The 15,907-nt window shown below is 42.6% G+C and overlaps 1 protein-coding gene across 1 annotated transcript; it reads left to right on the top strand.

Annotated features, from left to right (window-relative positions):
* Positions 1-303: 303 nt before the first annotated feature.
* Positions 304-14,995, top strand: LOC143124579 (monocarboxylate transporter 12-B-like). Its single transcript, XM_076286219.1, has 7 exons — positions 304-487; positions 7,969-8,347; positions 9,578-9,681; positions 10,075-10,218; positions 10,585-11,908; positions 13,588-13,847; positions 14,075-14,995. The coding sequence occupies exons 2-7, from the start codon at positions 8,250-8,252 to the stop codon at positions 14,332-14,334; spliced, it is 2,190 nt and encodes a 729-aa protein (XP_076142334.1). The 5' UTR covers positions 304-487; positions 7,969-8,249; the 3' UTR covers positions 14,335-14,995.
* Positions 14,996-15,907: the final 912 nt, after the last annotated feature.

Genomic DNA, 15,907 nt, shown 5'->3' with positions numbered 1-15,907 from the left:
GTATTTGATCTGTATTTCTCAGCATCTTTGTTTTTAAATAGCCTGATATTTGACACTTCTGTGAGCGATTGACTATTTCCAATGATATCTTGCATTGGGTTGTATTGTCATTTTCCTATGTTGCAGCATGTGGCATTTGAGACTGAGCAAACTTTGTGTCCATCAATTTTTTAAATTTAAGTTATTGGAAAAGCAACAATAGAATCAGAGCGAGTGGGAGATGGATTGCAGATGAAGTTGTTTGCGAGATTCACGCAGACGGTTTCCAAGTGTTGCTGTAGGCTAGTTGGGGCAGTGAAGAGACCATGGCATAAGGGCGTTTAAGGATTTTTCCATTGTCACAAGTGAATACAACTAAAGTATCACTTCCGCTTTAACTTTCTTGAAAGACACTTGCGTACTACAGAGCGGCAGTTGTAGTTAGCAGTTATGAAGTCTCCGGATTTTTGAACATATCGAACCATGGAGGGCTCTTCAAGCACTTGAAGTAAGTATTAAAACGTTGTCATCCTTCAGCAAGCAGCAAGCATTTGTTTTGTCATTGTACTTTTTACCGTTTCTTTTTGTCTAGTGGGATATATTCAATGACTTCGTCCTCATATGGCTACTCTAAAATATACTACTTGGATGTGTGATTTCAAAGTAAGCTGCTTTCCATGTTACCTGTGGTCTTACACATCAATTCAATATATATATATATTTTACAGTGAAAAACAGTAGTCCGCAGATGACTACAATATCATTGTTGAAATGGGCTACCCTTGCGAAGCCATCATTGGCAATGATGCGTCCCTTATCTCAATTTGGAGAACCGTTTGCTCAATAAGCTATAATTTGTCGTGTATCTTTGCTATCAGGACTACCTAGCCTACTTACAATATAATATTTTAAGAGGCGTAGGTAGGCTACGGACTGGTGTAAGCATAGATATATAGGGGGTACGTCTGTGCACGTGTGGTGATAATGTTATTTGTGGTGATAATGTTATTGACTCGCTCCGTATTTAGTTTATTTGACGTTTTCCTCCTTAAAGCATAAGGACATTTACAAACATGATTTGTGTCAGGTCAATATACTGTTCGCAACATTTTCCATTTCCCACAAACATTTGGACTTTTTGATAAGAATAAGAACGCATTGGCTAAACCTCTTCAGTGCTGTAGCCAGGGTTCGAAAAGTACTGAGGTCCAGTGCCTCCTTGAAAGGGCCGTTTGGTAGTGGATTACATACACTATAGGCCTGAAAAACACATCAAACATCATGTAGGCCTATGTGCCAAGAATAATTTTAAACTTGAAGTTTACTCTGGGTGAGCAAAAAGGCTACTCCACTATAACCATCCCTTCAGTGTGTGTGTGTGTGTGTGTGAGAGTGCGCGCGTGCGCGCGCGTTGTATCCAGAAATTAATCTATTTTTGTTTTAAACGGTTTGAATGCTGCTCTGTGCAGCTTGTTTTCTGGGGAAGTGTTACATTAGTGTTAAGATAGTATGTGTCAAACTGCAAATCTGGTCCGAAAGATAGCTTCTACCGGCCCCTTGGTTGATTTGTAGGCCTAATGAGATATAGGCCGCATGTCAATTTTGCGTTTCGTTTTTTCAGTTTGCTTCTTAAGAATAGGCCTACTCAACATTTACTGTCCACGCTGCTTGCTCAGCTAATGTTTGCTTTAGGACTGCAGTTGCATAGCCTACATTAACGTCGATCGAATCAGTTTGCGCTGCTGTGGGTCAGCCAACCATCTTACCACAAGAGAACCAACTGAGCTATTCCATGCAAATTTTTCCCTACTCAATAATGAGATAATAACACCACGTCTAGGCTATGCACTGCTGCATGCAAACTGTATACCGTCTCACGCGCACATACACACACACAGCAGACAATGATACTGGTAACACAATTACCCTCACGGGATCCAAAGAGTATATATACTTACATTTAAACTGAATTAACAATGCACTTGACACAGACATTTTCAACTGCTGTTGTTTTTGTTTTGCTGAATATGTAGCTTAAAATCTTAATGTTAGCTCTTAAAAAATGACAGGAAGAAGACGAAATGAAAATAGACATAGCTGGCTATGGGCCTAAGCCTCTTTCAACAAATGTGCATGTGCAGTGTAGAATTTGTTTGTTGTCAGCATCTGGAATTATGTATTCATAATACATTTGTTTTATTCTTATTTGGTTATGGTTATGGGATTTGGCAGACACTTTTGTCCAAAGCGACATACAAATAATAACAATACAATAGTTCAATTTAACGGTGAACAGTTTAAAATGTTGTTAAGACTACATTAAGGAGAATAGCAATGATAAACAATAATGCCAATTCAATCAATAGCCTAATGAAAATAAAGGAGAATAGCAATAATAAAACAAATACTAACACTAATACTATTTAGTGCATCTAATGTGAAAGCAGGAGACATTGTAATTCTCTAAACTACTTCACCCCCATTGGGAAGTAGAATTAGGCTATGTAAAGTGGGGGATGGGATGCAGTAGTTTATTTCCTCTCCCTCAGTTAGTAGGTGCTTCTGACTTCAGCATGGTGCAGTTAGGCATGGACCACACAACATTCACTTGAAATTTCAGTTGGGGTGATGCCCCTTCCTAGTAAAAACAAAATGGACAAAAAAGAGCAACATAAGTTTATGGATGAGTGGTAAAAAAAATGTCTGTCAGCCTTTGCCTTATCATTAAGAAACTAAGTAGACCACCCTATTTATTTTTTCCCTGTGTTTTAGCAGTGCACAATCTGCTGTCTTATTACTATTCAGTTGAACTCAGACTTTGAACTAGGCCACAGGCACAGTGACTGGAGCCAACACTCCCCTGCGTGTTGACATGTAACTCTTTGAGACCTCCATTCTTATCGCATGGACAGACAAGATGTCCCCACCCACCACCACCACCATCAACAGTGGTCAGCTGGCATCACGGTGGCACAAGGGTGGAGCGAACGTGCCAGTGTGAATGCGAGTGGCCAGAGGGCCGGTCACATGCGTGTGGCGTGCTATGGTGTCGTGGTGTCCAGAGGCAGGACCATCACCAGGAGAGGACACAAACATTGCACGGTCACGTTTGAGCAGATAATCAGAGTTGTTGTGCACGCCGCTCCCCACGAGTGCACTGTGGTGGAGAGGGGGGTGGGGGAGAATCCCCCTCTTTGTCAGGGCGGCACATTGCTGATCTGTGCAAGGGTCCCTGCAAACAACAAGCCTTTTCTCCCCCTAGGTCATCATCTCATGGTCTCCCGGCTGGAGTCGGCCTTTGTTTTGGCTCACACTGTCATCAGTATCATTGTAGCAATTAAGATGCTAATTACAGTTTTTTGGGGGCCAAGCAGCGAAGCTGCGAAGGCACCCATTGTGTTTCTATGATTTCTTATTATTATTATTATTATTATTAAACATCTTTCCTCTGCCATTGGAGTCTATGGCAGCCCATAGAACCGTCTGGTAAAAAGTTGTGAAATTTGGCACACTGATTGGGGACAGTCCCATGATTAATTTCACCAAGTTTCATGTTGGCACCTTGACCACTCTAGCGCCACCAACAGGTCAAAGTTGGACTTGCGTTCACGCACGTAACTTTTGACCCGTATGCCCGATTGTCACAAATGAGGTATCGTTGGAATCCTTGGACCAAGCCGAGTTCAACGCACCCTATGACGTCATTTTCCGCCATGATGGATTTTCCGCCATTTTGGATTTCATCAAAATCACTTAAAATGTATCAGGGGTCACATATTTTGTCCAATCGACACCAAACTTCACAGATATCATCTACAGACCATGCCTCATTAATGCATTGCTTTTTGTCTCCGGAACTAAAACCGTTCGCGCGTAACAGCCAATCGAAATTTGTGGCGAAGCCGCCAAACAGGAAGTGAGCTCATATCTCAGCAACGCATTCACCTATCATAACCAATCTTAGTCCATGGACTCAGGACCCAATCAGGGGGACGCTCAAGAAATCTGGTGACCTTTGACCTCTAGGGGGCGCTGTAATTAAGAAACATGCCTTTTGGCCTGTAGCTGCAGTTGTGGTTAGAATTAGAACGCACTAGTGGTGTCTGGTAATATTGTTGAAAGTCCTTAGGCCGACCCAAGCCAACTTGTGATGTCATCGTAATTGATTCGGCCGCCATATTGGATTTAATCAAAAACACGTACAAATTTTCGCAGGTCACAAATTTCATCTGTTCTTCACCAAAATTGGCAGAGACCATCTTCAGACCATGCCTGATGAGTGCAATGCTTTCTGGAACAATTGACAGAAGCATTGACCTGTACCAGCCAATCGAAATTTGCGGCGAAGCCGCCAAACAGGAAGTGATTTTATATCTCAGCAACGCTTTCATGTATCAAAACCAAATTTAGTACATGTACCTCAGACCCCATCGGGAGGACGCTCAAGAAATTTGGTGACATTTGACCTCTAGGGGGCACCGTAATTGACAAAAATGCATTTTGGCCAGTAGTTGATGATGCGCATTATTTTGCAATGGAAGTCAATGGCAGCCCATAGAACCGTCTGGTAAAAAGTTATAAAATTTTGCACACTAATTGGGGAAAGTCCAGTAATTCATTTCACCAAGTTTCATGCCGGCACCTCAAGCGCTCTAGCGCCACCAACAGGCCAAAGTTGGATGTGCGTTCACGCACGTAACTTTTGACCCGTATGGCCGATTGTCAAAAATGATGTATCGTTGGAATCCTTGGACCAAGCCGAGTTCAACACACCCTATGACGTCAATTTCCGCTATGATGGATTTTCCGCCATATTGGATTTCATCAGAAAAACTTAAATGTCTTCACAGGTCACACATTTTGTCCAATTGATACCAAACTTCACAGATATCATCTACAGACCATGCCTCATTAATGCATTGCTTTTTGTCTTCGGAACTATAACCATTCGCGCATAAACAGCCAATCGAATTTTGCGGCGAAGCCACCAAACAGGAAGTGAGCTCATATCTCAGCAACCCATTAATCTATCATAACCAAACTTAGTATATGGACTCAGAACCCAATCAGGGGGACGCTCAAGAAATCTGGTGACCTTTGACCTCTAGGGGGCGTTGTAATTAAGAAACATGCCTTTTGGCCTGTAGCTGCAGTTGTGCTTAGAATTAAAACACACTAGTGGTGTCTGGTAATACTGTTGGAGGTCCTTAGGCCGACCCAAGTTAACTTGTGATGTCATCGTAATTGATTCGGCCGCCATATTGGATTTAATCAAAAACACGTACAAGTTTTCGCAGGTTACAAATTTCAGCGGATCCTCACCAAAATTGGCACAAACCATCTTCAGACCATAACCTATCAATATATTGCTCTCTATAACAATTGACAAAAGCATTCGCCCATAACAGCCAATCGAAATTGGTGGCGAAGCCGCCAAACAGGAAGTGAGCTCATATCTCAGCAACCCTGCCATGTATCAACCAAAGTTACTACATATATTCATGACCCCATTAGGAGGACGCTCAAAACATTTGGTGACATTTGACCTGTAGGGGGTGCTGCCATTAGCAATATTGCATTATGATGTGTAGTTGCTGATGTGTTTTATCAATCTTTTATTTTTTGATGTGAAACTGATGACAACATGTTCCATCCAGTTAATTCTAATGCGTGCGTGCAAAGGCAGGGCAGGGCAGGACGGGGTGGGACGGGCTGGGGTGATTAGGTGGGGGGGGGGGGCTGGCTGGCGGAGGCGGTGGCAATACTCAGCCCTGTTGATCCCGGGTGTCTGCTGAGTTCTATCTTGTCGCCGTGGCTACTTCGGCCTATTCTGCTTGGCCCCCTCATTGCTGCTTGCAGCTATATTTCTGATTGCTTTTGTAACTATGGCTTTTTTTGCAAAACTCACACAAATGGCAAAACCTCTCACCCAATCAGCAAAACATTGTAGTTCTCTTGCAAAAGCTAACACACCTTGCTTAACTCTTCACACCTTCGTAAAAATTGTGTTTTCATATCAAACAGTAAACACAAGCCATCACAATAATAAGCACACAATGTGCCAACTACACACTAATGGTATAAATAAAAAAAAAACACCTGGCTTTTGCTTTCTCTGTGCACAAGGCTATGTCAGTTTGAGGTAATACTTTTGTCATAGTTCTGTAAACATACAGGGATCCAAACATCAAGTTTTAGTGTTTATTTAGACACATCAAAACAAACACAAGTGTTTTTTTCCAAGTCAAAACACAAAATGGTAATTTCACAGAGAAAAACAAAAAAATCAGTCTACATCGTGTCGTCTCTCTGGGTCCGGCCACAAAATTTCATCTAAATCACATGCAATGTTCTCTAGTCCAAGGCACTGGGGAAAATATCTTCTGGAATGCCGTATCCAGGCCTGACATGACAATATCCCCACATGTAGACTGATTTTTTTGCCTGTAAAAGGGCTATTTCTTTCTCTTCTTACACTTCCTCTTTCCCCTCCCCATCCTCCTCTTGCTCCTCCTTGTCCTCTTCCTCTAACTTCACCTCCTTGTCCTTGTCATTCTCTCCCTCTCACTTCTTCACCTCCGCATCCTCTTCCTCCTACTTCTTCACCTCCATGTCCTATTCTTCAGCCTCCTCTAATTCTTACCTTTCTCACTCTTCCTGCTCCCTCTATTGTACTCATTGTACATTACCATGGCTTAGTGCTTAGGCTGATTGCAAAGTGAACTAATTATCTAAAACAGTTTTCACATGAGAAAGTGTGCCAGAGAGTTGGCAAAATAGTGAAAATAATAGCCATACATGTGTATATATTTGCTAGGAGTGTGTTGATCATTTGGAAATTGAGTGTAAAGCATGAGTTGTGTTTACAGTTCTGCAAAAAGAGTGCTGTGTAGTTAATTGTGCCTACAGTTGTGCAAAGTGTGTGTTACAAAATTGCAAACTGAGTGCAAAGCAGTGTTTGTGCTTTTAGTTTTGCGAACTCAGTGAGTGGTTTTGCTATAAGTATTAATAGTTTTAGAAATTGTGCTATAAGAATCACAGTTGTGTTTAAGCATTCAGAAAAAACTGTAAGATGCAGGCTGATAAGCCTGCTAAGCAAAGAGTTCTCTTTTGAAGAGACAGCAGCACATTTGTGGATCTCTGACTGGCTATGCATATTTAAAGTGTAATTCAGGGTCTTGTTCACCATGACAAAGAGTCGAACACCCCAAGGCAGCCACAAGGCTAACAGTGCAAATGCTAATGGCATTGAGCCAAACTTATCCAAACCACCATTTTTTAACCACTAATAATACTCAAAATAGCAACACACTTCTGCAGTAGTATGAAAAGGGCACCTACATAAAATGAAGCATCAAGAACTTAGCAAGTTTACTAGGAGTTTCGATCAACGTAATATAGCTCTTGAGGGGGTATTTGACTCGTTGTCTTGGTGAAAAAGAGCCTGTGTTCAAATTACTCCAGAATTATACACTTTTAGTGTAAAGTCATCACTCCACTTAAGTCAATTTACAAGACCAGACTTTGCTAATTTCTTTATTTCTTTTCTTGACACTATTACATAAAGAACATATTTGGAGAAACTTCCGTTTAAGTTAACATTTTACATACATTTATTCATTTCATTCATTCATTCAATTCAAAACTAAGGACCATTCAAGGACCTTTCTTGAAAAAGAACATAATCACGTAGAACGCTCATGCAGTGGGATGGTGGCCTGCCCGAGCTAATCAGAGTGACCGTGCACACAGGAAGTTGGAGTCCACGTTGTTTTGTTTAAAACACTGCAGTTGTCCCTCAAACTAACACTTCACAGGGGCCCCGGAGGAAGATGGGATGATTCCAAGGGCCCTGCACTAACAAGGGCCCCTCATAAAGCATATTGCCACCAACATTGTGATGGGGGGTGTTATATTCTTTCAGTGGGCCCAAAAATTCAAGCGGCACCCCAATGCTACTAATCAAATGATCCATTTTGTCTTTTTCAGGGGTCTTCCTCATCCGAGTCCTCACCAAAAGTCCTTCACTGTCAGCGCATGGGGAGTGAATGACAAATGGTCCATGAATGGTCCCCGGAAGACCTGGGATTGTAGTATCAACATGCTTCCATTTAGTGTGGGGCAGGAGAAGGTGGTCTGGGGGGTATTAGAAGGTGGTGTGGGGCAGTAGAAGGTGGTCTGGGGCAGCAGACAGTGGTGTGTGTGGGAGGATAATAGAAGGTGGTGTGGCCACTTCCTGGATTGCTGAGGAGATTTGAGCCAAGAGGACCATGAAGCGCCCCGCCGCTGCCGCCCCTGACGGGGGGTGGGGCTGGATGATCGTCGCCAGCTGTTTCCTCACCACCATCTGTACTCGGGCTGTAACAAGGTGGGCAGTGAACACATAGCCTAACAGCTCCCTCCATAAAAGGGCAGATCGTGTTATCCATTTGTACATGCTGATGGCTTGTGACAACTTGTAACTTGTGAAATGACGTAACTTCCTAGTCGTAAGAGCTCGCCGTGAACTGGAGGTCCTTTGACTTCTACGAGTTCGCTTCTCATGAGACGAGTTTAGGGGGGCGTTTTTTCGGACAACTTACTACTCAGACGGATACATTGGACAAATGTGCGCTCACCCCTTCTTTCAGTGCTACCCGAGAAACTCAACACTGTGTTCTGTTTGAGGGACAGGCTGCCTCCACTTCCTTTCCCATTAACAGTGCCAGGGCTGTGGGAGGAGACTGAATGTTTTACAATGTACTTAAAGAACAGAGAGCTAGTGAATCATGAGGAGATATTTGCTGAATGTTACATAAACTGTTACATGTTAGAAATCGCTTGCCCAACCTTTGACCTTGAGTTGCTCCAGGGACCTTGTCCTTTGATTTTTGTTCACTGTGTGTCCCTCTGGATAACAGCTAAATGACAAATAATGCAATGTACTGTCTGTTGACCAAATACAGATTCACAAAAGTATGTCCTTCCATAACAATCTGCCCAATTTGCCCATTACTCTGATCCTTTTTGGTAGGAAGTGCTCTCAGGCTCAGAGACCCTTTTAACAAACTGGTTAAATATTTTTTTTTCCCTCACAACATTAAGAGTTTCTACTTTTAATCATGACTTCAGGTATTTGTAATGACTTGTTGTGCTTGGACTATTGGACTTCATACATTGGAGGCATTAGAGAAAGGGAATTAAAATTCCTTTTTTTTCACATGCATTTTGGTCACATGTTATAAACCTCCTATGTGTAAAATTGATTGACCTAAAAATCTTCTGTTGCATAATAAATTCCTAACTTAACAAAGCGTGGCAAGACGCATTTTAAGTAAAACATGCCCTTGACATTTTTATTCAAGTAAATATACCCTTAAGGGTGCTTTGGCTGTATTGTAAGGGGCCATAACAAAGTTATTGTTGTGTGACTAAGCCAGTTTAAATACAGTATATAGGGTTTTAACTTTATGTTGAAATTTCAGATACAGATGGAATACTGTAGACTTGAATAGCATGACGTGGGATAGAAAAGAATAGAGTAGAACTAAATGAATACATATAAAATGTAAATGTAACATTTCTTTAGAGTGTCCCTTATGTTTTCATGTGGTTTCAGGTGCATCTCCATTTTCTTTGTGGAGTTCCAGCTACAGTTCTCTCGAGACTACTCAGGAACCGCTTGGATCCACTCCATCGTTGACAGCATGACCATGCTCTGTGGTAAGTGCAGGGATGGATTACTGCACGGGCCTACCGAATTTAGTATTGGCCATCCCCAAAATGCACCAGAATACAGGAAATCACATCAAGCAAATTTAAAAAATTCTGGGGGAGGACCCCCAAACCCCCCCCCCTCCCACATATACAACAATTAGTGGGGGGCCCTTAATACATCTGGGCCCAGGGGCCCGAAAGTTCATAATCCGCCCATGGGTAAGTGTGGCTCAATATCGGTTATTAATTCCTCTTTTTTCCAGGGTTGTTACACGAGTAGTTTAGTGTCAGTAGTGAAGTTCACACACCAGTGGTGCTTGAGTCCTGAAAGGCACTTATTGTCGTCTTTCTTCCTCTCTAAATTATAATTGTTTTCTGTTATTGTTCTGACTGTTGCAGCTCCGTTGGGTAGTTTCATTGGGAACCGTCTGTCTCACAGAGCGGCAGTGATGCTGGGGGGGATGCTGTCCTTTACGGGCCTGGTGTTAAGCTCCTTCGCCACCAGTCTAGAGTTCCTCTATCTCAGTCTGGGCATTGTCACAGGTTTGTAAGCATGAAAACCATGTGAACAGGAAAACCATGTGACTTAACAGTGGTGAGACATGAGATTTTTCTTCACGATGGGGGCTGTTGTGTATGCCGCCATGCCAGTCTGTAGTGTATAGACATTCTGTCTGACACAGGTAATGATTCTTACCGTTACTGTCATAACATGTTTTTGGATCCATGATTAAATGTAGATTTTTTTACAATACACTACACTTTTTTGGGTTCATAACTAAACATTGAGTTCTACAATGCACAACAAAATGCATGAATATACATAAACAAACTGCATGTCTGCATAGGGATGTGCTACTGTTTCATATGTATTTATCGATCTGAGGCTAAGTTTCTGTTCTTTTAAAGGCATGGGATTTGCTCTGAGCTACACCCCAGCTGTGGCCATGGTGGGCATGTACTTCAGCAAGAGGAAGGCTCTGGCGTATGGGCTTGCCATGTCCGGTAGCGGCATCGGCACTTTCGTGCTGGCCCCCGTTGTCCAGCTGCTGATTGAGCACTACTCGTGGAGGGGAGCGCTGCTCATCCTGGGCGGCCTGGTGTCTCACCTGTGCGTCTGTGCTGCCCTCCTGAAGCCGGTGGAGGAGCAGGAACTGGGGGCAGATGAGCCGGAGAAGGGGTGCGTGGTAAGCTTACCTGACGCTAAACAAGGCGATGCTAAGCTTACACACGTCAAGCTGCCTGACTTAAAGCTCGCGGATGGAACACCCGTGGGTGAGATTTTGAAGGAGTTTAAACAAGCAGGTGACGTGTCAGGTCATACAAAACGACCTGACTGGAGACCAGCAGAGAGCACCCACCTGACAATTGAAAAGTCTGACATCATGTGCTTTTTGCCAAAGCATTCGGAAACTTATCAAGAAAAAACTGCATGTGTAAATGAACAACTTTCAGACACAAAGCCAGTGACCCGAAATCTACCAAACACAGACGTTGAACATACAGAAAGCATGAATGTGATAAATGAAAAATCGGACGATATGTGCTCTTCACCAATGCAATTGGAAACAAATCTAGAAAACACTGCAGAAGCAAATACCCAACCAACAGTCACAAAGCTAGAAACTCAAGATCCACCGAACACAGAGAGTGAACAAGCAGAGAGCATGCATGTGATTAATGAAAAATTAGACAATGTGTGCCTTTCCCCAAAGCATTCTGAAACAAATCAAGTTGAAGAAGAAAACACCAGACATGCAAATACAGAGCCACTGACCCAATATCTACCAGGTACAGAGGTCAAACTTTCAAAACCAGTGGACCCAACCCCACCGGACTCAACACTAACAGCACTAAAGCCTGCTGATGCTAAGCTATGTGATTTAGAGTTACACTGCGCTAAGCTAGTGGAGGCCAAACTGCGGGAGAAGAACTGGTCCTCTCCGGGTGCTCCTGTCACAACTGGATGGAGCAGCTGGTGTCGAGTTGTAGCGGGGTGCCGCTTCTGCTTACCCCCCACAGAGGAGTACGGCTTCCTGCTGATGACAGACTTCCTGTTGCTGTCAATGTCTTTCCTGTTCCTGGCATACGGCTGCAGTGTGCCCTTTGTCTACCTGGTTCCTTATGCCCTCAGTGTCGGGGTGAGCCACCAGCAGGCGGCGCTGTTGATCTCCGTGATGGGTGTCATCAGCATCATGGGAAACATCACCTTTGGCTGGATCACTGACTGGAGGTGAGTGAGTGAGTGAGTGAGTGAGATTTCTTTAGATTCAGGCCAGAGAATGAGGCCCTAGAGCACCATCAACTGAATAGACAATAGTGATTTCCACAGTGAAACAACATTATTTAAAGGATAATTCCAGTATTTACCACTTTGAGTCCCTTTTCTGGTTTGTTTTGGATGAACTGAGTGGTGGACACCGAAATTTTGACGATGGGTCCTGTCTTGACTTTTCTGACTCGTTTTGAATCGCCTTTGACAACTTCAGAGTGGCTGCCTGTAAGCATGCACAAACATGTCCTTAAAACAACCTTTAACATTCTTTTTCAAAACTGTGCAACTCACCGAGTGGTTAGTGGTGTTCGTTGATGTTCCAAAACAAGTAGCATAGCGAAATACAGTTTCTGTCGTGTTTTATTTGGCATTTTGTAAAATCCCATTGATTTCTATTGGAAGACTCATTGCACGTTGATATTACTGCGCCACCGGAAACGGAAACGGGGGCTGTTTACATTTGGTTGTAGTCTTTCCACGAGACCTTCTTTTACTGTCTATGCTTCAGGCTCAAATATTGAGCGGAACTTTATACACGGTTGTGAGGTATCTGAAAAAATAGTTCCACAATAGCAAATAACACGGCTGGAAATCATACATTGCGCCGATATATTTGTTTTTAATAATCAACGAACACCACTAACCACTCGATGAGTTGCAGTTTTGAAAACGAATGTTAAGGGTTGTTTTAAGGACATGTCTGTGCATGCCCATAGGCAGCCACTCTGAAGCAGTAAAGGCGATTCAAAACTAATCATAAAAGTCAGGACCGTACAGGACCAATCATCAAAATTTCGGTGTCCACCACTCCAGTTCATCCAAAACAAACCAGAAAAGGGACTCAAAGTGCTAAATACCGGAATTATCCGTTAATGTATGGTCAGGGAACACACCTCAGCAATACCTCCATGGACCACTAGTGGGCCACAAACCCCTGCTATAGTCAGTTAGTATGAGCTATTTTAGCTGCCATTTGTGGCTCCTTCGTGTTGGCCCTGCTCATCCAGCTGCTGATAGGGCACTGCTCATGGAGGAGCACAAGTGTGGCCATTCAGTGGAGGGTTAGTTGCTGAAGTTCAGGTGATTTCTCTGCATTTATCCCAACCCGTGAATTAGTGAAACACACTCAGCACACAGTGAACACACAGTGAGGTGAAGCATACACTAATCCCGGCGAAGTGAGCTGCCTGCAACAACAGCAGCGCGTGGGAAGCAGTGAGGGGGAAGCAGTGAGGGGTTAGGTGCCTTGCTCAAGGGCACTTCAGCTGTGCCTACTGGTCGGGGTTCGAACCGGCAACCCTCCGGTAACAAGTCCAAAGCGCTAACCAGTAGGCCACGGCTGCCCCCATATGGAGCAAAGACCATATTTACTGATGATGAACTGTTTATTTCTATTATTCAGTGTTGTGATCACCAAACACTACAATAACAGTATCAATAACATCAATACCACCCCCCCTCACCTCACACCAACACCATCAAACTATGGACCCTTACATCAGCACAATTTACTGTGTGTGTGTGTGTCTGTGTGTGCGCACACAATAATGCTAATACTACTACTTATAATAATAAATAAATACATAAATAAATACAATTAAATTTAATTAACGTAAGCCTGTGTGCACTCTGTGCAGTTGTCTGCGGCCATACCGGATGGTGAGCTACATGCTGGCGGTGGGGCTGGAGGGCTTCAGCTGCTTCCTGGTGCCGCTGCTGCAGAGCTTCCCCCTGCTGGTGCCCTTCGCGCTGCTCTACGGCTACTTCGACGGCGCCTACGTGGCCCTCATCCCCGTGGTGACGTCGGACATCGTGGGGTCCTCCTACCTGTCATCCGCTTTGGGCGTGGTCTACTTCCTGCATGCCATTCCGTACCTCATCAGTCCACCAATCGGAGGTTAGCGTCTCGAGCAATGCATCACCTCAAAACCCATGTGCATGCCTACTCTACATCAGCATGTTCTGTCTGTAACAACTACCCTGCATCTCTTTCTGAAATTTTTGAAAAATGTTCTAAACCACACAAAATTAGTCGCAGTAAAAGTCAAATAAACATATTTGCTCTCTCTCTCTCTTTCTCTCTCTTGCTTTTTATTCATTCACTCTTCTCCTGCCTCTACACAGGTTGGTTAGTGGACCGAGCGGGTTCTTACATGACCACGTTCCTGCTGAGTGGGTTCTCCATAATGTGCAGCTCTGTGGTTCTGGGTTTTATGTGTCTGCTCCGGCACTGCTGCAGGGGTCACTCTGGTTCCAGCGGAGATGGATCCAACCAACCTGATCTCATGAAGCCAGCTTTACACCAAGATCCCAGATCCCAACATCCTCTGAAGGCACACCATGCTCTTCTTTCTTCATCTTGTACAGCAGAGATGCTTCAGTAATACTGTATAATCACCTTTTGTGAAATGCAGTGAAATGCAAAACATGATGTCTCTAGACTAGAGCCAATGTGCTCTAGGTCTAAATGCAGACTTTTTCTGAAAAATGGTGAAAAGGGATTTTAAAGCATTGCATGTTACAGCACGTGACTTCCATGATACAAACTTGACGAGCTGGGGTCATCCCTGCCTGGACACTTTCTGCCCTGTTTCTGAGAAACATACAAAACCCAGTTGGATAGTGAAGTTTTGTATAATTACAGTACCAAAGACCAGAGACTTACAGTATATACAACATCAGCCAGAAACCGTTTCTATATGAATATTATGCATATCGGTAATAGACACTGCATCTACTTTGAGTAGATACTCAGAACAGTAGCATTAGTTATTTTTTTATTTATTTTATACCTCAGGTTCATGTGTTTGTTTCACTTTTTTTCTAACAAATAATCAATAGTTAAAGCAGGAGAAAGGCAATAGTCCCTATGGAGGTCATTGGTACCTGACTTTGTTGAAAGGCATCGTTAATAGTGAAGCAAGCAGTCATGTCCAGTTTGCTGAAAATAAATCTGGATACCTGGATAGTGAATCACTTGTGTCATTTGATTGAGTTGTGATGTGAAATTAAAAGATACATTACCCTATGCAGATCACAGCTGGATTTATGACTGCGCCTGATGTTTTTTTTTGTCCTACATTGTCCTAATTGATACCTATAGTTTCTATATAATCATCCATTTATTTTGAATTTACATATTATTTGTATTGTAGGAAGGCTTTTTGCACCTCTTTTTGTCAGACAGGTGCGTTGGATATGACCAAAGGTCACAGATCAGGAGCTCAGAAAGAATCCCGCACACTGACCATTCCGCAAGCAATTATTTATTTAGAATACGTTTCGGTCTTAGACCTTCAGGATATCTAAGACCGATACGTTGTATTCTAAATAAATAATTGCTTGTGTAATGGTCAGTGTGCTGGATTCTTTTAAACTCCTGACATATTATTTGTATGCAATATATTTATATTGAAAATATATAATTACATTAGGCTTTTTGGACTAATGCATAGGATAAATGAATTTTATTTATTTTTTTGCTCTCCTCATATTTACATTGTAAAATAAGATTCCTCAGACTTTAAGCTTCAAAACCCATTAAGATTCAAACCCATCTGAAAACAGCACAAATATGTCATGAACTGAATCTCCAGCATATCAGGATTTCCTCATTTATTAACCTTTCAATGCAGTTCACAAGCAGTGATAAACAGTAATAAACACTGACAGTAATACAGTAATGATATGTATATATATATATATATTTTTTTTTTTTTTTTAAGTGAAAATGGAACCTGCTCAACCAATGGGATGGGAAGCAAGTAAAAAAAAACACAACATAGTTGAACAGATGTGTGAAGAGGTAACATGGCCTGAGGAGTCAACTAACTGAGCTATGGTAGCAACCTGAAGGAATGCATGAAAAGAACAGGAGTGTTCAGCTGTATTGGGTTTCACACTTTACTGACTTTCACGTGAAACACATTTTTAATACTATTTGAAATATCAGAAAGT

The sequence above is a fragment of the Alosa pseudoharengus genome, unplaced genomic scaffold (assembly GCF_046254945.1).
Source record: "Alosa pseudoharengus isolate Yale_2024_CS ecotype anadromous, Long Island Sound unplaced genomic scaffold, YU_APseudo_1.1 YU_APseudo_1.1_scf_15, whole genome shotgun sequence".
NCBI classification, from domain to species: domain Eukaryota; kingdom Metazoa; phylum Chordata; class Actinopteri; order Clupeiformes; family Clupeidae; genus Alosa; species Alosa pseudoharengus.
The sequence above is the reverse complement of the archived record's forward strand: the minus strand, read 5'-3'. Positions and strand labels throughout refer to the sequence as shown.

Coding starts and splice junctions, on each gene's coding strand:
- LOC143124579 (XM_076286219.1), top strand. CDS start 8,250: ATGAAGCGCCCCGCCGCTGCCGCCCCTGACGGGGGGTGGGGCTGGATG. Junction 8,348..9,577: donor TGTACTCGGGCTGTAACAAG/GTGGGCAGTGAA, acceptor ATGTGGTTTCAG/GTGCATCTCCATTTTCTTTG. Junction 11,909..13,587: donor GGCTGGATCACTGACTGGAG/GTGAGTGAGTGA, acceptor CACTCTGTGCAG/TTGTCTGCGGCCATACCGGA.